Here is a 23,247-nt window from a genome sequence, read left to right as displayed (position 1 = left end):
CTCACTGGGCCACAAGCTCAAAAATAATTCAAATAAAGGGTGAAAGAAATAAAATAGGAAAATTACACAAAGTCATATCACCATGAGACCTTTAATGCTCTGAGGAACAGAACTGCCATAAAGTGATGGGATCAGGAAGAAATTTGCATGACAGAATCTCTCCCAGGGGAAGCACTACACACTCTTTCATGCAATTACATTTTCAGCAGGGACGCCCAGGCACAATGTTGGTCTGACACAGAGGGGATTTGGCAAAGCACAGGAGCAGCTCAGACAGACGAGGCGGAAGGGAAGCACTCCATGGCCTGCCTCTGCAAACACTTCCAGCAACCCCAGCACCACAGCAGGCTGCAAAACATATGTGAGATCAAATACTTGGGCAGTACATCTCTTTCCCTTCCCCTTCACCTGGGTATCATTGCTAAAGCTTCAGAAGATGCACCAGAAGTTGATGAAGCTGGAGATTTTTTTTGTACCTGAACAAAATCTGGGCCCTGGAGTCCATGGAGATTGCACTGTGTCTTGTCAAGGCCTGATTAAGCCCTGGAATTCCCCCCTGAGATGTGTGTGAGAGAAGCTGTAATGCCATATAAAGCATGGCAGAACAGGACAGCATCACACTTGGTTGAAAAGCCCCAGCAGGAATGAGTCCCCTGCAGCTGAGCCCTGCACAAGCCTCATTCCTGCTCAGCCCCCCACCCAGAGCTGTGCCTCAGTCATCCAGACCCCCGTGGGACTCCCCTGTTGTCACAGCCAGCCAGCACATAAGGAAACCTGCATGTGAAGCCTGCATGCAAACCACGCAGTGCAGGGGGAAAGTGGCTACTCAGCGCAGGCGGCTCGGGCAGATAGGGCAGATTGCAGCTGTCCCTCGCCGCCCGGGTGATTGTCCTTTCCTCCCACTCACCCTGAGGAGCCTGCGCTGACCAGCACGCTGAAATGTCTCTCTTTAATCCAAAACTCTACTAAAGAAAACTTGAGGAGAGGGAAATGCAAGCAAGAGAGTGGAAAATCTGCAAAAAGGCTGATCTGGTGTGTAACTCTTTCCCTGGTCAGAGGGGCAGATCTCCTAGGGGTGTATATAGCTTCTGGTAGCCATATACAAGGATGCCTCTGAGAAAAGATGAATTTTCAGGACTGGGATGCTCTAATGTTTTCTAATCATGTTTCCCACTACTTCACACTGTCCGGTGCTTCTGAAAGAAGCTGGGGACCTCCTCTGGAAAACAACAGAAGGGAGAGAGAGCACCTAATGCATGCGGCCGGGCACAGTGGGATGGAAACCAGGTTCATTTCCCAGCGCGGTCATTTGATATGATCTCTGGGGACACAGAGATGGTGCTCTCCAGCCCTCCCCCCCATCCCCATCTCACCTGCGTCATCACCAGACTTGTTGGAGCAAAAAAGTCAGTTTTAGCACCCCGAAGTGAAATTTCCCTTACGGATGCCAAACCACACTCAAAGCCAGCCTCCTCGGCCAGGTGTCCCGATCCCGGGCTGGGCTCCCGGCTCCCGGCTCCGGCCGGGCTCGGCAGGGCCGGGCAGGGCTGCGCCCATCGCACTCATTTCCCGCCCGGGCGATGGCCGGCGGCCGGGCAGCGCCTGCCCTTCCTCAGCCAATTGCCTCTCCAGCCCGGACGGGCGATCGCGGGCTGTGAGGCGGGGAGCGCCCGGGAGCCGCTGCGGGGGGAGCTGGGGGCGGCCCCGGCGCCGCGGCGGGCGCGGGAGGAAGAGGAGGGAAAGAAGCGAGGGAGCGGCCTGGGGCTGGCAGACCCGGGGTCGGGCCGCGCCGGCCGGCCCGGCCGCTTAGATGCAGCCCCTGGGGCACCGGCTTCCCGCTGATGAGACCGCTGCGGGGCTCCCGGGGCCGGAGCGTCGTCGTGGGGACCGTCACCCTCTGCCTGGCCGCCGGGTGGGCTCTGCAGAGTAAGTGTCCGGCTCCGTCCTGCCTCCCCCGCCCCTTTCCTCCAGCCCCTGGCCGCGACGTCCCGGCTGAGCCCCAGCGCCCGGCACCCGCGGGGCGGTGCAGAGCGCCCGCCGACCCCCGCTCTGCCCAGCCCGTCCGCAACGGGGAGGGGACGGGACGTACCGAGGCTCGGGCAGACATCGCTGCTCTCCCTGACACGGTCAGGGGAGGCTCGTCCCCGCCCCTGCTGCTCGGAGGGAGCGGGGGAGCCGAGCGGGACCAGCGCGGCCGCGGGGGGAGCGCCCCACGCCCCGACCTCCCGCCCGCTGCCGGCAGCGCCGTGGCCCCGCCGCTTTTCCAGCGACCGAGGGGACGAGGCGTGGAGGGGGAAACAGCCCGGTTAGTCAGCCCCAGGGGTGTCGGGTCTCGCTGGGTGAGGAGGGAAGGTGGGCTCCAGCCTAGCACCCCACGGGGAGTGCGTGGGGATGGGGCAGCACGCAGGGAGCTCCCGGAGGAGGCTGCTCCAGCCCCACCCTCGCCTGGGGACCGGCGCCGCCAGCGAGGTTGGTTTGGTCACGGCGCTCCAGCAAGAGAAGTGACGCGCGAGCAGGACACCAAAGGGTGGAGAAACAGCCCGCAGGGTCTCAGAGGCCCGTTCGAGAGCTGTCCCCCCAGTTTAGAGCTCCTGCCCCTCGCTGCCAGCCTTTTTCTTGGCCACTCACTGCCCAGCACACTGCAGGCCCAGCTGCGCCGCCGCGGCCAGGTCTGGTGCGCAGAGCCGCACATCCCACTTTGACTCTTGGCCAGGCAACTACTTTGGAGTAGAGCAGCGTGCCAGGATGGCAAACTCCGCGAGCTCTGAGCAGCCCCCGTGCGCTCTTCTCCTCGGTGCGTGTTTTACTACGTGTGAAGGGGCTGGTTTTGCGAGCAGCAGGGCGCAGTCACCTTGCGTAGGGCGCTGCATGTGGGTGTGATGTTTGCTCTCCAGCCTGGTGCAGCTCTGTTGGATTACACTGATTCAGGTGATCTAGGCACACTGCATACTAAAAATATTTTTGAATCATTAGATAGATACTGCACTGCCTTTTTTAGCTTTGCATACCAGATAGGGACAGGGCATGTTTGCAAATAATTTAATGGAAAGATTTAAATTTTCTCTTTTTTAACATTTATTTTGCAATTGCATATTCAAAACAAAGCCTCTATAAAAACATGAAAGAGTGACTGAGGGAAGATCCTGTCAGAAACAGTGGAAAAGGCCTTTAAATAAACACATGGACCAGAAAACAATTGGAACAATCTGCAGCAATTACCAGAGGTTCCCGGCTCTTCTGTTTCTGTAGTTGGCACAAACCTCATTTTCACAGCTCTGGTTAGTCTCTCCTGCACACAGGAACAGCAGACCACAGCTCAGCTGAGGACACACTGAGCTGCCCTTTTTAAAAAGCATGATGTTCCTACAGGGGGACTGGGCAGCCTGAGTGTGGACGATGCTCATGAAAGGGGGAGCCCAGGAATGTTATCTTGGAAGAAGCCTGGATCCTGTTTGGTACTGTAGATGAGAGCCTGGGAACTGAACTGGCTTCTTGAGCTCCCCTATCTTACCATGACCAGCAGAGGTAGTGACTTCAGATCCCAAAATACAGTGAAGTCAGGTTGTAATTCACCCATCTCTTGCATTTGTGGTGGCTGTGGAATTTTGACCATAGAGGGCTTTTACTTTAAGATTTTTTTTTAATTTTTTCCCCTTAGAGATGTTTTTCTTTGCCTTTCTTAATCATTATTATCCCTGAAGATTCCGCAGAACCTCCAGGATCATGCCCAGATGTCCTGCTCTGCAGTCATGCAGTGTAGCTGAGGGTCTCATTCTCACTCCCACACTGGGTTACAGACATTTACAGGTCAGCCTTTCTTTTTCATTTTGCTCTTGGAGTCAGGCTGTTCCCACAGGAAGGGAGTAGAGCAGGTGAGCTGCTCCAAGCCAAACCAGGAAAAGGCATTCAGCCTTACTGTGTGCTTTATCTGCCTTTTGTCTGCTTTGATTTTTGTTGGTAGATAACAGGATTTCAGTCTTTAGCCAGGGGTTTCAAACAAGCCATTAATCAAGAGAAAAAATTTATGCCAGTTAAAACTCCAGTGTTGGTATTCATCCAAATCGTCATGCAGAAACACCAGATGCAAGCAGAAATTATTGCAGTTACACATTAAAATAAGCCATCGGTTCAGTTTCACAGTGTCATGAGCAGCTCTGGAATCACATCAGGAGGAGGCAGGTGAGAATTAAATATTCTTTTATATGCATTTTTGCCTGGATATCATGAGGAACATAAAGTCCCTGGTTTCTCATGGAACTGCATACCTTTGGTTACATGTGATTTATCTGCACTGGCTTATTTACTGTTGCCTTTTAAGAAGCTGATATTTCCAATTGATTACACATCCTGAAAACACAACAAAGTCCTTGCCAAGACCCCACATACTTATGCCTACTATAGTTCTTGCTTTTGGGGGATGGTAGTTAATTAATATGATAGATTACCTTGGATGTGGCAACTAAACTTTCCATGTAAATGCAAGGTTTTTAAAGGAAGCTAATTACTGATGAACCTTGCCCAGTTTTCAGAAAATGTTATGCTCATCTGAAGTCCCTTTCTGTGTGGGTGTTAAAGCATTGAAACATGTGCAATTATGTGCCCTCTATGGTGGAAGCGTTCTTGCTATCACAAATTATAAATGTGTATTTAGTCTTCAAGTATGTATGTTACTTTTATGGAAAGCAGAAGGAAGAAGGTATTAAAAAGCATAATCTATCCTCTCATAAAACAGATCACTGACATAGGTAGGATGAATCACCAGGATCCAGAGGTCCCAACCTGCCCTGGACAGTTGGTGCAGCATCACCTCCAGACTCATCACTCTCCTTTGTCTTTCAGCTCCTGGAGGAGTATCCTTAGTTGTCCCACAACCCAACATCAATGCAACAGTGGCACAAAACATCCTCCTCTCAGTTGAATACTCTTGCCAAGGTGTGGCCACCATTGAGTGGAAGCATGTGTCAAGCTGGGGCACCACCAGCATTGTTGAGTGGAGAAGTGGGAATTATGTCAACATATCCACGGTCTACAAGGACAGAGTGACTACTTTTGAAAATGGCTCTATACAGCTTCGGAATGTGGGCATGAGAGATGCTGGCTACTATTTTGTCACTGTAATGGAGGAGCACGGAACCAATGCCTATGGCACCATCATAGTCAATGTTTACGGTACAAACTAGACAGGACTTCTCGGCTTTACCCTGTGTTTAAGCATCAATCTGTTTGTAAACAATTTTATAATATTAATTTTTTTCCATTTTCCTTACAGAGATTATCTATGAAGATTTGCATTTTGTAGCAGTTCTCTTCGCATTTCTCGCTGCAGTATCTGCCATTCTAATCTGCTTCATGTGGCTGTGTAATAAATCTCTGCATCTGTTTCAGAAGAAGACAACACATAAACTAACAGGTATTTCTCTAAAAATGTAGTCAGGGTATAGTCTTCAAGCCTAAATTTGAGCCTAAAATTTGTACCATAAAGGTGCTAAACAGGGACACTAAAAACCAAGACTGAAGGGATCAGTTTTCTTGTTCTATTTCCTTGTTCTAACTAGCTGAGGCAACTGAATAGCAGGTGTTTAGTTGAAGAACAGTCCACAGGACATCTAGTTTATATATTTCACATTAGAAATCATAAAATACTTCTCAAAACTGCTAATTGCAAAACTTGGGGAGAAAAGGCCAGAGCTGCAATAAGCCCCATCAAAGGGCAGAAGACAAAGTCAAGAGCATCAGCAACTCTCTGAGAGTTCACATCATCAGGGTGTATCCTAGGGGAAAATATTCAAATGACCCTTGGGAGTGGCCCCCACCTCAGTTCAATCCTCAGTGGAGGATTGCATCTCCTCTTCTCAAACCCCCTCTTCATCTGTTCACTTTTGATCCAGTTGCAGACTCCAATGAACACTGAGTAATATCAAAATCTGACACTGAAGACAGCAGTCATGAAAAACAGGTCAAGGGAACACAAGAGCTACACTGAAGGGACATATTAGAGAAAAAATTTCCAAATCACCACCAGGGATATTTGGCCTAGGCAGAAAGACAAGGTGCACATTATAGGCCTGGGATCAAGCTCTTAGGCACATCTTTGAAATGGGAGGTTTCTGTTACCATTTCAAAATATTTCTGATGTTTACCTCTCTTTGTAAGTGCAGATCCACTTGTGGTTTCTCGCCCTCTAGATAAAAGGTCTGTATTTCTCCTGTAATTAGTGTTACATTACAACAAGCAGCCCAGCTACCAGTATTTTACAGGACCAACAGAGACACTCAAGCATCCTAAGATTCACGGCCTAGACTTTGTGTCAACTCTGCAAAACCCAATAGAAGAAATTAACTTGGTTTGAGCTGCCTCTTCCTTTCTGTTGCTCACCTACAGCTCTTAAGGGCAACTGCTGTTTTCATGGTGCATACACTATTCACAAGCTTCTGTAGCTGCTGAAAACTGTCCTATCATGGCACAATATACAGGATTTTGTTTAGGTAAAGCCTCTTCCATCAGCTAAAGCAAATTTTGCCACAGAGGTGAACAGAACAGACATATTCATGTAACATGTGGCAGAGTTCAGGAAAGCACAGTTCTAGAAACTTATGTGATGTCCCAGGAAATGATCCAAAGCAGATACCTAATTTCTGCCCCAATTCTATCTCAGAAGAGCCCTCCTTTCAGAAGTCATGAAGAGAGATAGAAGAACAGTCCCTATGGACTTAGTTTTCTTACTGCCTTTAGCCTTGTACTTAAAGATTGTGAGAACGTCTTTATACAGTTAAATATTTTGAAAAGATGTATTTAAAATCTAATTTTAGATGAGAAAGCTTGAGCTAATTTTATTAAAAAGTTAAAAATGTCTCAGCACAGTTAATTTTGGAATGTTGGCCTTCCAATCCATTTGCCAATCAATAACAATATCCTTTCATTTACAGCAAGTACAACAGAAGAGATTGAACTGGAAACCATTGAGTGTTAACCAAGGACTGCATCATAATAAAAATAACAGTTCTACCTCAGGGGAAAGTATTGGCCAAGAAAGCAAAAACAAACCTAGAAGGTAAAATGTCTGTGACTACTGCAGAAACATCCTGACTTGCACAGTAATTAAATCAGCAGTGTCTGATGGAGCTGTTTCAACCTGTTAAGTTTTTGGTTCTGCTAGTCAAGGTCAGAGTAAAAAAGAGTATGCTTTCATGCTGAGCATGAACACATTTTTGTGGCTAGCTAATAAAATCTACAGCCTCTACCACTCTTAAAAACAGCCAACCTACCAACCAACCAAGCAAGTCTGTAAGATCAACCCATAAAGGAAATTATCATGGTCTTGAAGGACACCTGCATTTTGGATACTGCAAGTCTCCTATTACAGACAAGAGTGGTCATTAGCATCCATCAACATAATAAATATCTAATTACAGTGTTACATTAAAAAATTAATTGCAAGCATTGAATCCTGTTTATTGCACCTATGCTGCTACTTTTGGGTGTAAGGAACTTCCTGAAGCTCTGAAGACAAGCTGCAATTTTTCATGAGACAAAACTGACTTTGAAAGAATGCTGAGCTGGTCAAAGTTGTCCTGCTTGTGTTTCCAGTTGTTTACACACTGCCCCAGGATGGATGTTAACATAGATTTTATGACGTTACTGGAGCAGGTGGTTGTACAAGGAACATTGCAGGCAGGCACTGAAGAGGACATTGTCTATAAAGATTAGAGGGGTCAGATAAAATACTGACACAACACCACCAGTGGGGTGGCAAAATACTAAACAGTTCTGTTGTGAAAGATGCCAAGTTCTTTGCAAACTTAGCCCAGTGCTAACAATCTGAGAAGAAATGTTACAACAGCTTTACTTAAAATTGCTTTTGTTGAGTGCCACCTTTGTTTTCCCTATGTTGTAAGAAAACATGAAGTGACCTGTAGCAGTGACCCAACTAATGTTTTCTTGGATCTGCATATTGCACATATTGCAATTCTCCACCTGTATATCTGTTGGGTGGAATAACATTTGTTTGTCGGTGAGAAGGCAGTAAACCGAGTTCCAAATTATTCTGTTTTGCTTTTGTAATGAGAATTTTGCAGTGTGAAATAAACTTTGAACTTGTAAGACATCGTGGACTAGTCTGCGCCTGTAGATTGCCACGCTGCTGTTTGAATCAAACTGCTGCTACTGCCTTTCTGACACTTCGTCTCACTTATTTGCAAAAACCTTTACAGGGCAGGCTGACAGAGCTTTGCCTCTGGTCAGGGACTGGGATGCTCAAATACAGAGGTGCTATGGGCTCCATTTGGAAAAACATTCAGGGAATTTCTTACCAAGTATATAATGAAGCAGGTAGGTGCCAAACAAGCCAAAGCACCCTGTGCACAATACCTTTAAACTATCCCATACTGAGCTGGCCATTTGTGTGGGGCCTCTCTCCCACTCATAAATTGAGGTACCAGATTTAGCTGTTTGCTCATTCCTACATCTAGAACAGGTCAGTGTCAGATACAGCACAGGCAAATAACAGTTTATTCCAATTCTCTGCTTTAAACGTATATTGCCCATTTTTCTATCTTTGAGTGAACTAAGCTTTGACAACAGGGAAACTGTAAGTGCACCTATTTCAATCACCATACTTGAATTACTTGGTAAAGTATGCTTATAGAGTATGGAAAACATTGTTAGGGGTTCTTTTTGAGCCCTTAATCCTAGACTTTGAATGAATCTTAGACTTTTAAGGCAGAAAGTATTTGCATTAAAATACTCTGAATGTGAAGCTAGGTATTAGGTTGAGCTGAATATACAGCAGATGCTCTGCCAAACTTAGAAAGTACAAGAAGTGCAGCTTACACATAAAACCACTATCATCTGCTAACACTGACCTGAATGCTGCAATTGCCAGAGGAAATCAGGAAACATATCCAGACAATGAATGATCACTCCAGTGCACTGCTGTGATTGCAGGCTCACACACAAATTTAAACCACAGTGTTTGAAAGCTGGCAGGAAAGTAGGAAATGAACACTTAAAATTATTCAGTTTAACATGTACTACAACAAAAGAAGTTTACAACTAGCAAAGTTCTTCTACCTCTTTCAGCTTGGCTGATGTCACTGCGACATCAGGCACCCATTCTTGGCTATTAAACCTGGTGCCAACCTCACTTTTAGGCAGTAATATCCTATATGAATAGCAGGGACTCCAAGTATTCAGTCAGAACATCCAGTACAGTTAGCTTGTATGTAGCTTTCTTTATAGACAATTCTTCACCCAAAAATTTTGCCCTCAATTTAACATACTTACTTTACACAGGTAACATTACTTTAAAAATACTCACATTTTCCTGAAAACTATGTTTGTCACTATGCATTATTAAGGTCAATATTTGAGGTACAAAATGTGAGGATAAACTGTAGCAGTTTCTTGCTACCCTGGAGCATCTGAAGTCTTATGGAAGGTTGTTACAGTAGAAATTCAGAAACTAACAGCTGTTCTTACTGTATTTGTAAACTCCCTGCAGAACAGCAGCAAATTTAATATTTAGAGCATACTGGATGATCTAAGGGATTAAGACATTTTACTTTTAAACTTGAATTAGAGAGATGTCCAAGTTCACCAGATTGTTTTGGCAATCAATTGAAAAGGTCTTAATAATTTAGTAATGTCGCCATTTCATATTCAAAGATGCACTACCAAGTTTCAAGACTGTTTGTCAGATGTCTAATTAGTCTGTTTTCCATTAAAATTAGGAATTCCTGTGTATTCAACACCAAAACACAGACTCTCCAGGTCTCTAGTAACTCTTTTTTTTCATGTTATTATTATTGTTCTTATTTTTTCAGCTAGCCCTAGAAGTCTTGACAAGTGTTTTCATGCTAACATGCAGAGCTTGTGTACTGCAACATAGGATATGTCCTTCTTTTCAGGAGAGAAGTCCTGCAACCATGAGATTGTAATAGCTCCACAGTGATCTGATTACTTGTAACAAGAAACTTCAATTAAAAGGCTATTGCTACATGCAGACCTGTCAATTTAGGTTAAGAACAATGAATTGTAAAGACACGTTCAAGTTTCATAGACTCATCTTCTAATTATTAATAAGAGATTTGTTGTGTTAGCAGGAGTTAGAACAGCCTCATCTAGTTGGATGCATGAATACATGCATCAGGCTGTTGGCTCAACTGTTTGCCAAGGCACAACCCCCCCTCTGCCTGTAATCATACAGTGTCTGCTGGCACAGCAAAACAGCCCTGCTAAGCCCTGCTTCAAGATCAAGAGACTTACTTTCAACTAGGGCTTTTAATTTTCAACAGTTGTCTAGGCTAACACATGAGCACTTGAAAGGAAAACCCTTTCTCTCTCTTAGTTCAGTCACACAGAAGCAAATACTTCCAGGAACTGAAACGAGATGCTGCGTGCTGGCCAACACCAATATAAGTGCAAGAACTGTTTGGATACCTGCTGAGCAGCAGCTTGCTGCTTATTTGCCTACAATTATTCTTTATACTTGAGAATACAACAAAATAACTGTCACCATGGAAGTGTGATGCTCAATTTGACCATGTTTATGTGCAAGAAGTTCATATATATACATATAGACAGATATCTCATGAGACAACATGGACATGAATATGAACCAGTTTACATAAACAGGTTGCAAAATGACACTTAGTACTTAAGTACCAAACAAAATGAAAGCTTTGTTGAACACCATACTGTAAATTTCAAGAATTACAACCAAAACTATAAAAAAAGTGACTTTTTTATTTTGAAAGATCTCTAAGGAGGTGATATTTGGGAAGATACTATTATTTCTCTGAATGATAATCATGGAGAATGCAGGAGAGAGACCCAGATACTCAAGGGTGGAGGTCTACAGCATGAGAGTTACCTCCTTCTATCCAGTCACAAGTCACCCACAAACTCAAATTGTCAGAACTTTGCAAGCCAAATAAGACCCTTTCTTCTATATTCTTGTAAAAAACAAGGTCAAAAAACAGGCAAAGTAGCCGACATGACACAGGCCATCAGAGAGGAAAGACTTCTGCCATAGGCAGTGACTTCATAACACTCTGAAATTAAACTGCCAAGTAAACATATTTTTCAAAAACAAAGGGGTCACCCAGAATCCCCATCAATGTACAAAAATTCCAACTCAAGAATGCTTCAACTCAAGGACTACCAAATTTAATTTTACAAACAAAAAATACATTAATTACTCATCTATCACTCCGTGGACAGAGCAAATTTCAAAGATACAGCTGAAAGGAACTTTTACAAAAAATTATATGTATTTTATATGTCACTGAAAAAGGTTTTATTATAAATACCAAAATGGCTTTTTCTGTACAGGAAATAAATTTGATTTCGCTTTCTTATATTGGCCCATAGCTCCCATTTCCCCTTGCTGCACTGGCATTTATCATTGCACAGAGACACTTCAAAGCCCTCAGAGAGGGGCTGATGCTTCACTAGCAAGGAGTTAGGGCAGCCATGAGAAGTTCCATTTTATACACAAAGTTACGCCCCTCCATTTTATTCCACTGAACTTCCTTGAATGGCCCCCGGAGATGATTCCATTTGCTGTCCTGCAGGACATCTCCCTTGGGGAGATCTTTGCACTGGCTCCGTGGAAACTGAACCATGACTTTGCTGCCGCTTTCTGGACCGTTACGGACTGTGGGAAAAGGAGATTTCAATGAGCATTTTTACACTGTATGAATTCCCCATACTAAATATTCTTCCTTGTATATTCTATACTTTACTCCTACTCAATTCCAAACATGCTGAAAACAAACAAGGGAAATTCTCTTCCTTTTTCAAAGCTTTTTCTCTGGACTTTCTCATCTCCCACTTTCTCTATGATTTTGTTGCTTTCGCACTGCAGGTTCTTGGTTAGATCAAGACAGAGAAACTTTTAATAAGCCCCAAAATGTACACCTTACAAATGCATTTCTTTTTTCCCCAGTGACACCAGGAAGGGCAAAAGCTTCATTGCTCATTCTTTCTTTTGATGTGTTGCCCACTATTCTGTTGAAAAATGTATTGTTTCTAGGGGATTTATCTCAAATAGACAGATCTAAGTAATTAGGCAGTTACTTTTAATCACAAAATTCTGTGAGATTGGTGGAGGGGTGGTGGTGCTTCATTGGCTTGGGTTTCTGTGTTTTCACGTTGGGGAGTGGTGTGTGTTGACTTTTTAAATCAACAGTTAGCAAAGTACTGCCTAGATTTTCCCCCATCTACCAAGCTAACCCTCTATAAAGAGATGACTATCAGGCTGATTGAACATAATTTCTCTTTCATAAATTGATGTCAACTACTTCTCATCACCACATTCTCCATAGTATGTTTGGAGAATTCTTCTGAGACTATTTTTTTCCAACTCATCTTCCCAATAATCACAATGAGGCTGATCAGACCGTAGTTCCCCACGTTTTCCGTCTAGAATACAGGATGTAACATCTGCCTTCTTCCAGTCCTCAGGAGCTATTCCTGAGCCTGGCCTTTTAGAGATGATCAAGAGTGGCCTTGCAGTGACATCTATCAACTCCCTCACCAGTTATAGATATACATCCCACGTGGTCCCACGAACTTGTGTATGTCTAAGTCTGTTCAAAGGTTCTCCAACCTGAACTTCCACTAGTGAGACCGAATCTTTGCTTTAAAATTTCCCATGGGTCTCACAGATCCATTTCTGAAGGCCAGTCTTAAGACCAAAGAAGGTACTGAGTACCTTGGCCTCCTCCATGTCCTGTGCCACCAGGTACTGTCTCTGTTTAACAGCAGTCCCACATTTTCCCTAATCTTTCCTTTGCTGCTGACATCCCTATTGAAGCTCTTCTTGCTGCCCTGTACATCCCCCACCAGATTCTTATCCTATCCTTAGCTTTCCTATCCTTACCCAATGCATGCTTGGATAGTCTCTCTATATCCCTCCCAGGACAACTAATAATCTCTTGGAGCTTCCTGCCTTTATCAGCCACGGGCTCCTTGCTCATACACACAGGTCTTCTGTCACCTTTGCACAGCTTCCTGAACATTCTTGAGCTTGAAAGAGGTGACCCTTGAAAACAATAATCAAACAGCACTCCTGGACCCCTCTTCTTTCCATCCCATAGGATCATATTCCATAGGATTCTTTCAAAAAAGATCCCTGAAGAGACCAAAACTGTTCTCCCTAAGTTTGGAGTTGTGATCTGTTTATCTTGTTCCCTTCTCTAAGGATCCTGATGGTTTCTGTAATCTCTTTTTTCTATGCTAATAATAATACATATAATTAATTATATATAATTATAGAAACAAACATTTATATAATATTTATCAAAATAATATATTTAAACAATGTATTAATATAATACATATTATAGAATACATGTTATTTTCCATGGTAACTGTAAGAAATATTTTCAAGCCTGTGTAAATTAAATCAGGTTTATATTAAGTGGCTTCCTGGGCAAGGTGCTGATTCTATTTAGATGTCAATTCCATACACAAAAGAAATAGTCTCTAGACTTTTAAAGCATAGTATCAATTTATAGCAAAATAACACAAACACTCTCAGAAAGACTTGTTTGCAAGAGTGAACACTACCTGAAATGGCATAGTCTCCATTTGGTGATGCTACAGTTATTGCTGATGCATTGCCAATGCTCTCCACCGGCCCCAGACCAACGTGATTACTGAAACTCAGAACGTGCCATCCCATAACTTTTGCAAGCTGCTGAACTGCATGTACTTGGTGCTGTGACATCTGAAACATAACAAGAGGTTTGTTTTCTGTTCAGTATTTGCAGACTGTAGAAAGAATTGCTTATGCAGTTTAGCAATCCTGTTTTCTGTACAATAGTTATTTATAGAAGTGACTTTAAGTTGTCTACTTTCAGAAGAACTTTTTTTACATGATGGTAGAGCTTTGTGTTATTTCAATTTAGACTAGCTCCTCCACAGAAGAAAAGACCTCTCTATTGCGCAGTTAAATTAATTTTTCATAGATATATGCACTTAGCCATTCTATTTAAATGCTGCTATCTATTTACAAAAATTTTTATTTAGGTCTCAAAAAATTAGTTGCAAACAATTCTGTCCTTCAATAGAAATAAGACTTCTACTGTAAAATATATAAAAATATGAGAAAGTATTAGCAGAGAAAATTAGGCAAAAAAGTTGAGGTGTTTACATGCATGATTATCTCCATTAACGCTCAAGTGTAAGCACTGAGCTCTTAACAGCTTAGGAGTTTAAATGCTATTGTTTTCCTGTATCATGACTTAACCCTTGTAACAAGGAAGTATCCAGCACCATTCAGCAGTTCTCTTTGAACAGGTCTGACAACACTTGAGCAAAAAGACACGACCTCAGCAGAATCTGTTTCAACTTGTTTTCTGTGTTGTGGAGTTTTATATAACTGCAACAAGGCCAACTACTGTTATTAAAGACCTGTATTTTAACTATTTATAATGCATGGTGGGGAGATTGTTACTTCTGAATAAAACCAGCAGGTTGTTTTAAGCAATTAAGAAAACAGAGTTCATTCAAGTATCAGCTGATTTAGTAACGACAGATGCAAAGTGAGCATTAGCAGACAATGCTGAAATGACAGTAATTATGGTTCATTAAGAACTTAGCTACACTAAGTTTCATATATAGAATACTTTATTGTCTGCTATGATTACCACCAACTTGTTTCTCCCATAATGAGCAGCATAAAGAAATGCATTTTAAATTGGAGGGAAAAATTATCATGACTACTGACCCTAGTAAAAAATGGCTATATATTTTAAGAACAGTTGGTAGGTAAAGACTCTACACAAATATAGTAAATTCAGTCATCCAGCTTCCCATCTTCACTATCTTAATTTGAACTTTTTAATATTTTCTACATAGATGAAAGTGAGATTCGAGCTTCTTCTGTTTCTCAAACATCACAAGAAAGGGAAGAACAACATATGTGAGTCTACCTGAGATAAAAGGAAATCCTGCAGTTCTTGCTCTTGATGGGACAATGTAATAACTCTTCCATCTCTATGCACAACTCTTATTTGTTCGACACCAATGTTCAGCTGTAGTTGAATGGATCTTTGAAAACAAGATCCATATTTATTAAAAAAGCATTAAAACACTTAAAAAACCAGGAAACTAAGAACACAAAATCCCACCCAATCATTGACAAGAATCCCTAAGACAGATGGTACAAAGCCTACAGAATGGGACAGCAACTCCAAACATTCCAGTTTCATCAGCCACCACAACAGCTCTCTCTATATGGCAGGTGACCATATTCTGTGGATGTTCCCAGACCTGGCCTACCATTTGTTCAGGACAAGGAAGCCTCACAGCTCCCTGCCTGCCCCTGTGCCCAAGTTTCCTTCCAGTTGTGCAGGGGAAAATGGTGTGTTCTGTGCTACAGACAAGACTTGGGTAGCTTATGTACTCCAAGACTGGAAATGCATCAATGACTGCAGGCTGCCCCTGTGGTTGACACTGTGGTCACAGCCAGAGAGCACTGCTAAAAAAAAACCCCACTGTTGATGCATTAATGACTGCTGGTCAGTCTGCAGGCATTTATTTCTGCAACATCACATCTTGTATTTAGATAACAACGTGCGTAACTTTTGCATGAACTACATGAGCTCCACATTTCAGTACCTATGCAACCGAGCTAGGACTGAGCACTGATTAGTCTTCCATGACAAGACTGGAAGTTTAGAATCCAGCACCATCAAATAATACTTTGTATTCAGTCATCTCTAACCAAAATAAATCTCCTGCAAGCATCCACTCTCAAATTTCTTCTTTGAATGGAAATGGTACTAATAAAGATGTACTAAATATCTTCAGTAAAAGGTAAAATGGGTGAAGTTTTCTTAGGGTGACTTTTCACTCCATAATCAACTCAGAAAAACAAATACAGACAAAGAATGGACTCCTACTTATCTGTCTGAAGAGAATCTAAACCTTTAAAGCACAATATGAATACATGCTGCCTTTGCTTCATGCTTGTACAACTAACAGGACATGCATTATCATACTTACTTGCATATCTGCTCATATCCTTGAGAAGTTATTAGAACTTTAACACTGGATTCATAAACATCATTGATATTGGACCAGTGAGCCTGAATCTGAGGATCCTCAATACGACTCGCCAGACTGTCTATGGTTCGAGCAGTTCTGGAAGATAAAACCATATTCCACACACAATAATCTAGGCAGTTTGTGCTGTCATCTTGCTCACAGAAAGCAAGGAAGTTATTAGATGTAACAGAAACACGTGGATCAAAATTCCATTTCAGCATTGTTCTGGTGCTAATGAAGTACAGTTGTCTATTCTGTACATTTCTCATACATTCTGCAGCAGTATTGAAGTTGTATTATTCATTATCAGCTACTGCACTGCAAAAAATACTAAAAAGGATTTATGCACTGTGAGATAAATAGGGACAATTATCAGCAGCTTATGTCACAACTGTCACAGAGATATCAAAGAAATCTGGTATTTTTTCTTATTACTAGCTGAATGTTGTTTTCTCATATTTCTTCATAATTTTTGGTTCTTAGTACTTACAAAAAAAGACTATATTAACCATGAAGGAAATAGCAGCTAGTTTTAAGAACACTTGAAATAGATCAATTATATACTATGTAATGGTACATGTTACTGTAACAAGAGTATATTGTGACCCACCTTCGTCTCAAAAATATATGCTTTGCCTGTTTAATGATCTTTTCCAGAAGTCCTTCATTTGACTGTAAAGAACTGATTTCATTTTTATCGAAAGCCTGGGGCCCTGCAAGTCTCATTCTCTTATGGCCAAAAGGTGCACTAGCTGGATGTGGCATCACTGTTGAGCTCAGGGTTTGCTTGTGACACTGCAACAACCAACAGATATAAAAGGAAGGGACCAAATAAGGTGTCTGCAAGAAATAAATGTATCCTACAATATGTTGCTTCACATCCTATTTTTTGAGTGTACATACTTTCAAAAAGAACACCTTTTTAACTTTATCAACCTGACGACACTTAAAAGACAGTTCTTCATTCTTTGCTTCCTCCATTTATATATGTCTTTCAAACCTTATAGAAAGTAATTTAAAAATAAAGTGCTAGCTAACAAAAATTTGGTACTATGGCAGTAGCTTCTGCTAATAAGTCTTCTTTATATACATCTATGGAAACGGAAAGAATGGTCACTTAAAAATAAAGGAAGCATTTTAGACAAAAAGGTTTAAGAACAAAAGTTTTTAGCAATACGTCAACAGTAAAGAAAGCAAATCCACAGGAAAGATGGGCACTGAGCCAAAGCTTCATGAACCCTAAATCAGTGTTTAAAGTACTAGACTGTTCCACATGACTTGCAAAGCCAACCTCTAAGGAGGTGAACACTCCCTGAACATGTTTTCAATTCTACTTAGAGATGCAAAACTGTGCTTCTTTCCTGAAGAGACACAACCTCAACCTCGTACCCCAGGTTCTGCTAGATTATTCAAGAATCTAAAATGCTGAAGCAGAGAAGTGGACATTCAAATAAACAAAGGTATTATGACAATTGATTGTTCCTTCATGAGGATATGGCTGACCAGATGTTTGCTGACAGTGCCTGGTAAGCACTATTAGACACAACAAAAAATGGCAGAACTGATGAACTCTACTGGAAAAGCTTTGTGTGGCTTTTCTGAAACGAGCAGTCAGGTCTGAGGTTAAGTAAAGAACTAACATTCCATGAAAGCATTAACTGGAACTCCCAAACCACCCACACCCACGGAAACCCAAGCAGTAGGCTGCCTTCCACAAATGGATGGAGAAGGACTGGCCTCTAGTGGCACTCAGCTGTTATATACCAGTGCCACACACTGGGCCAGAAGGCTGAACAAAAGCCCAAAAATTCTTCAGTACTTCAGCCATAGATGCAGTACCTCTCTGATAAGTTGATGCAAATTATGTTCCAGAACATAGAGATGATCCTCTGGATTCTGTTTTTCAGAAGCAGTTTTTTGTGATTTTTTATCATTGGAAGAGTGACACAGAGAAATAGACAACTGCAAACCTGTACACAGCAGATGGAAAAAAAAGATTTAAAAAAGTGAGCACCGACAATTTTCAAGGCTGCTAACTGAGAACTGCTTTTCTTCATGTTTTATACTCAGTAGTTTAACAACAGGTATTCACTGTATCAGAGAAAAATCAAAGAATGATGGTGGAGAGCACAGTAACAAAGCCAAGTAAAACTTGATATTCACTCAAGTGCTGACAACTGTGAAATCACCAGGTGCATTTCGCATCAATTTTTATCCCACAAAACCCAATCCCACACAAAAGAAGCCCCCAGGACCCCATTCCTTTCTCAAAGAAGGAGTGATTAACCATCACACACATTTTAAGCAATCCAGAAATATATTCTTTGCATGCTACAATCAGTTGTGTACCCCTCGTAAGAACAGAGGATTCACCACTGACTCTGAGCCACCTTTATGCTGTTTAATTACCCTCACTGAAGAGCTTTTGCTTTTTATTCTTCTGAGGGCCCATAAACCCAAGTCTTAAATTTCTTCTTACATGCAATCCAGGAGCAATGACTTATGCTCAGCTCCACACTGCCACATGCACATGGCATTACAGCTGACAGTTTTAAGTGCTGCTGACAAAAAACATAACCACAAAGGGAAACAGAATACATTAGAAACTACTGTGCATTAGCTGAAGTTCTGTTTTTCCAAACCTTTCAAACTCAAGGAGTTTGTTTTTTCTTTTGTAAGGACCGAGCATTAAAAAACATGACATCAATCAGTATTTAAGGAAATAATTGTAGGTTAACAGTCTTAAAAAGCTTCCTACCTGGGAAAGGCTGGGAGATTATCTGATTTTTCACTACGATGTGAGGAATCTGTGATTTAATTTGAACAGCTTCTCGTGAGAGCTGGGCAAAAATTTCTTTACATAGAAGAACGTTCTGTGCAGTCTCCAACTTTGTCTGCCAGTGTGCAGAACCTGAAAAGTATAAAGCGATGTTTGCAGGAGGGAAGAGCAAAGAGAAGCCACCATTTTGTTCAGCTGCCAGATACTATGCAGCAGCCAGGTGTGATCACTAAAATAAAGCAGGCAGTGCCTTATACCCAAATTCAGTATTACCAGAATTTTATCTGAGTTAAGTAAGCACTTTAAGGTAAAACTAAAACTAAATTTGATTCAATTTTACATATATGTGTATTGTGAAGTGCAACACCCTTATGGAACAGTGTATTACACTCCCAGGCCTTTTGCGAAGGCCTCTCTTTATGAACTTCTACTCCTTATGTTGTGGTTTACTTTCAATGATACTTCTGGCTTTATTAAATTCACTCACTGATGAACTACCCAGTAATGTTCAGTGCATGTATGTGCTCTCACAGGGTTCTTGGGAGATTCTGGAGTGAGTAGGCACACAAGCTGTATAATGTACTCTCAATACCATATGAAATACCTCATAATACAGCACTCTATGTTCAGGACAGCACCAGCACCTGGATCACAGACAACTGTGAAATAAAGCCCTGCCACTTATTTCTAACTTTACAGAGTAAAGGATGGCTTTTTAATCCAAAAGTTTACAACTTCACATACCGGCACATATTAAATGAATCAATGTACTATCTGCCAGGTGAGCTGCTGGTAACTAACACACAGACCAGCAGCAGAATTTCAGATGCATATAAAACATATGAGCAACAGACACAAATGATGCATTTTGGGCAGAATTAAGAGTCAACAATCATTAGTTCAGCTGAATTAATAGGATGTAACTGACTGAAACACAACACCTTGATTTGATTTCAGTTATGGGCTCAAACTTTTCATGTCTAACAAAAGAGGCTCCAGAATACTCAAAATACAACCCTAATAATTTTGTTTCAGAACTGAATAAACACGTATGAAAAACTGAAGGAGCATGCTTTGAGAGCTTAACTTCCAAAGCCCAAACAGCACCCAGAGTATTTCAGTTTAAATAAGAGAAGTCTTACTCTTCTTCCCAGCTATATATTGAAATTTTAAAATAAGCATCATATCCAAACTCATTCCTTGAGAATATACTCATAAAACAACATATAAGCTGTACCTGGTTTTGATTTTGGCAAAGGTCTTTTAAAGAGATTGACTGTCCCGAGGTCACCAATGTCTGGTGCTTGTTTTTGAATAGAAACCTAGGCAAGAGAAAAGAGTATTAAATGTTTGTTCTTTGTTACAAATCTGAAACTAAACTCCACTAGGTTATTAAGGTTTCTCTGACAAACCTTGATGTATGCTGATCCCTCTAAATCACTTGGAATTTGAACATCCAAAGGACAGTAATCTTCAGGTATCTTTTTATCCAGGTCAATGTCAGTGTTCTTTATCACCTCAAATGTGCCATGATGAAGAAAAAGGGACCCTGAGTAAAGAAGGACAAAGATATACACATAAAATATTAAGCACCCTCTTCAAATTAAAAAGCTCCTATTTCTGTTTTGGGAGAATATGCATTTCTGAGTCTCCAAATCTTCAGAGCTGCACTTGACTCACATTTCTTAATGACATCTTAAAAAAAAACCAGGTAAATTAGAAAGCTTATGCCACTGTAACAGCATGTCAGTGTGTAATATTTTACAGTACGTTAACACAGAGTATTTAATAATTGTGGGAGGAAGCCAAGAGTTTTTTGAAATTGAGTCATTAGGTGCAAGGAAGGCAAAAAAAAGATATTTGGTTAAAAAAAAAGGCAAAAAGTGAATGTGTGAAGATTTGCAAGCAGGTAGTTAAAGGTACAACAGCCTTATTGATTTAAAGGAATTCTGATGATGTTTGCCAAGAAATCTTAAAATTATGACCACGTTCTGACTGGAAAAGATAGCCAGTCATTCAGTGACTGATAAAAGCAGATACCCACATCTCTCCTAGCTACACACCTTTTTCATCCCAGGCACAGCTCACCTAGTCCAGGGTAAATCAACTAAAAATGATATATAGCCTGGAGTACATCTACAGCTTTTTCATTAATAAATCTCAATTTGTCCTTCCCCCCACCACCAATGACAACAGGAACCCAACACATCCCGTCCTCATGTCTGCTTTGTACCTACATCCTCTGTTCTGTGTGATTCTGTACTCACTTTGTCACTCCATAACGGCCTCTAGAACCCTGGGCTGCTCACCCCCCTTAAATGTAATCCTTGAATTAAGGCATCTTCTCAGCATCAATTCTCAACTGTAGGAATAACAGGTATAATAATCTACCTTCAACATCACTCTTTAATCACATGGTTTAGTTTTACCTGGTGTGAATTCTGGGGAATAGGGAGTTAAACATCAGAAGCCTTCTGGGTCCCTTCTAACTTGAGATACTGTAGGATTTTCAGATCTTTGATTAATAAAAATGTAACCAACTCTTCACTTTTTTCCTTAATGCTTTACACACCAAACATAGATAAAAGCCAAGGATTTACATAGCCTGCCTGTCAACTGATCAACTACGTTGCAAATGCAGTATTGTTTTTGTGAACAAATTCTTAGTAAAATACTTCAGTTAGCCTTTAAAATTACTTTCTGGATTGAAGATGCCAAGATATTTCCCCTGATACTAAAACAAGCGTTCTCCCTTTATAAACCTGTCTCATAAATAAATTCACATTGAAATTATTTATTAAGATATATTCCATCTCTTTTTCCAGTTACAAAAAGACAATTTCATAAAACATCTCTTCTTGTGAAAAGATCCTACTGTTTACCTGCACTTCTGTAGCTCAGATCACCAAGAATTTTATCTCCCACTTTTCTCAGCTTCCAGTGTTGTCTCAGTCGTAACAGTTCAGAGTTGAAGTCTCTTTGTCGCTTATTTTCTTGATTTTCAGCAACTGATTTGGATAATCTTTCTGCACCTTTCAACAGAATCTGAGCTGCTCCAGCTAATGACTTCTTTTTTGAAATCAGCTGTAGAAACTGAGGATTCTAGTACCAAAACCAACAAGAAGATACTTGCACTTTAATTCACAAAAGATTATTATTATTTTAATTTATTATGAATAATTTTAATTAATATTTATTTCTTATTAGCAGAAACTAACTGACAGTAATTGATAAGTTGTTATTGCTGGATGTCCAGTAATTTATTCAGAATTAGAATTACTTTCATACCACCACTATACAGCTGGAAATAGCATTTTGACTTAGAGCCTCAACAATGAGTCTTCTGAAATTGGCCTGAACTCCCAATCCCAGCCTTACTCTGACCCTCAAAGCACTGCACTAGGACATCAAAAGGAACATTTTGATAAACTTTTTACTGATCACATGTGAAAAAAATATCCACTGGAATAAAATCATTAGCATCAAGCCACAAAAAGTGCTCAACTAGGTACAACATACTTGTTTTGGAGGAAGGGGATCCTGCCCGACTGGATCTAGAGTCATGAACTTTTTATCCTTCACAATGCTAAGAACGTCATACAACACACACATCTCGGTCAAGGCACTTCTTAAGTTATTTCTCACTGAATCCCAAGGCCAGAGGGATGGCTGGAACTTTACCAACCCTAAAAATAAAACAAAGGAAGGAAAAACAAAGGACTTTAAAAAGGTAGGCGTAAGGCTGATGTTTGAACCACAGCGAGATCATAACGGCACGAAATACAGCACGACATGAAATCTGCTGTTGCACTTTCCCGCTGCAATTTACTGGGGCTGGGTCACAACATTGTGACCAAGCCCTGGGGAAGGCAGGCCGGGCCCAACCAGCCGCGGGGCCTCGCCGGCACGGCCACAGCGCGGCGGCCGCCACCTCCCGCTCCCGGCGGGAGGGCTCGGCTCGGGCCCTTCTCACCTTCCTCATCCTCCGCCTCGCCCGGCTCGGCCCAGGGCCGGCCCGCCGAGCCCGGCTCGTCCTCCTCGGAGCCGGAGCCCTGGCTGAAGTCGATGCGCTGCGCCAGGCGCGCCAGGTTCTGGGACATGGAGAGCGGCTGGAGGTAGGTCTCGCTGCCATCCAGCCCCACCTCCTGCACCTGCTTCTCGCACGCCGACTCGATGCTGATGCGCACCACCGGCACGCCCGCCATCTTGGAGCGACCCCCGCCCGCGCTCGGCAGGGGGCGGGGCCAGCGCCGAGCGGGCTCGGCCGTTTCCGGAGGCGCTCGCGAGGGAACGGGGCCAGCGCCGAGCGGGCTCGGCCGTTTTCGGAGAGAGGTCGGAACGAGGCGGAACCAGCGCCGAGCGGGCTCGGCCCTTTTCGGAGAGAGGTCGGAACGAGGCGGGGCCAGCGCCGG

The 23,247-nt window shown here is 42.2% G+C and overlaps 2 protein-coding genes across 2 annotated transcripts; one reads left to right on the top strand and one right to left on the bottom strand.

Annotated features, from left to right (window-relative positions):
* The first annotated feature begins 1,758 nt into the window (after nt 1-1,758).
* Nucleotides 1,759-7,116, top strand: VSTM5 (V-set and transmembrane domain containing 5). The gene is made up of 4 exons (XM_021544956.2): nt 1,759-1,926; nt 4,840-5,169; nt 5,270-5,410; nt 6,927-7,116. The coding sequence occupies exons 1-4, from the start codon at nt 1,842-1,844 to the stop codon at nt 6,968-6,970; spliced, it is 600 nt and encodes a 199-aa protein (XP_021400631.1). The 5' UTR covers nt 1,759-1,841; the 3' UTR covers nt 6,971-7,116.
* A 3,405-nt stretch (nt 7,117-10,521) lies between these two features.
* MED17 (mediator complex subunit 17) lies at nt 10,522-23,063 on the bottom strand. The gene is made up of 12 exons (XM_021544975.2): nt 22,809-23,063; nt 22,355-22,521; nt 21,718-21,937; nt 20,248-20,384; nt 20,073-20,157; nt 18,815-18,967; nt 17,896-18,026; nt 16,667-16,851; nt 16,015-16,152; nt 14,940-15,057; nt 13,573-13,732; nt 10,522-11,656 (listed from the first exon to the last, which is right to left on the bottom strand). The coding sequence occupies exons 1-12, from the start codon at nt 23,038-23,040 to the stop codon at nt 11,451-11,453; spliced, it is 1,932 nt and encodes a 643-aa protein (XP_021400650.2). The 5' UTR covers nt 23,041-23,063; the 3' UTR covers nt 10,522-11,450.
* Nucleotides 23,064-23,247: the final 184 nt, after the last annotated feature.

Source organism: Lonchura striata, chromosome 2 (genome assembly GCF_046129695.1).
Source record: "Lonchura striata isolate bLonStr1 chromosome 2, bLonStr1.mat, whole genome shotgun sequence".
Classification (NCBI taxonomy): Eukaryota; Metazoa; Chordata; class Aves; order Passeriformes; family Estrildidae; genus Lonchura; species Lonchura striata.
This window is presented reverse-complemented; position numbering and strand designations above follow the sequence as displayed.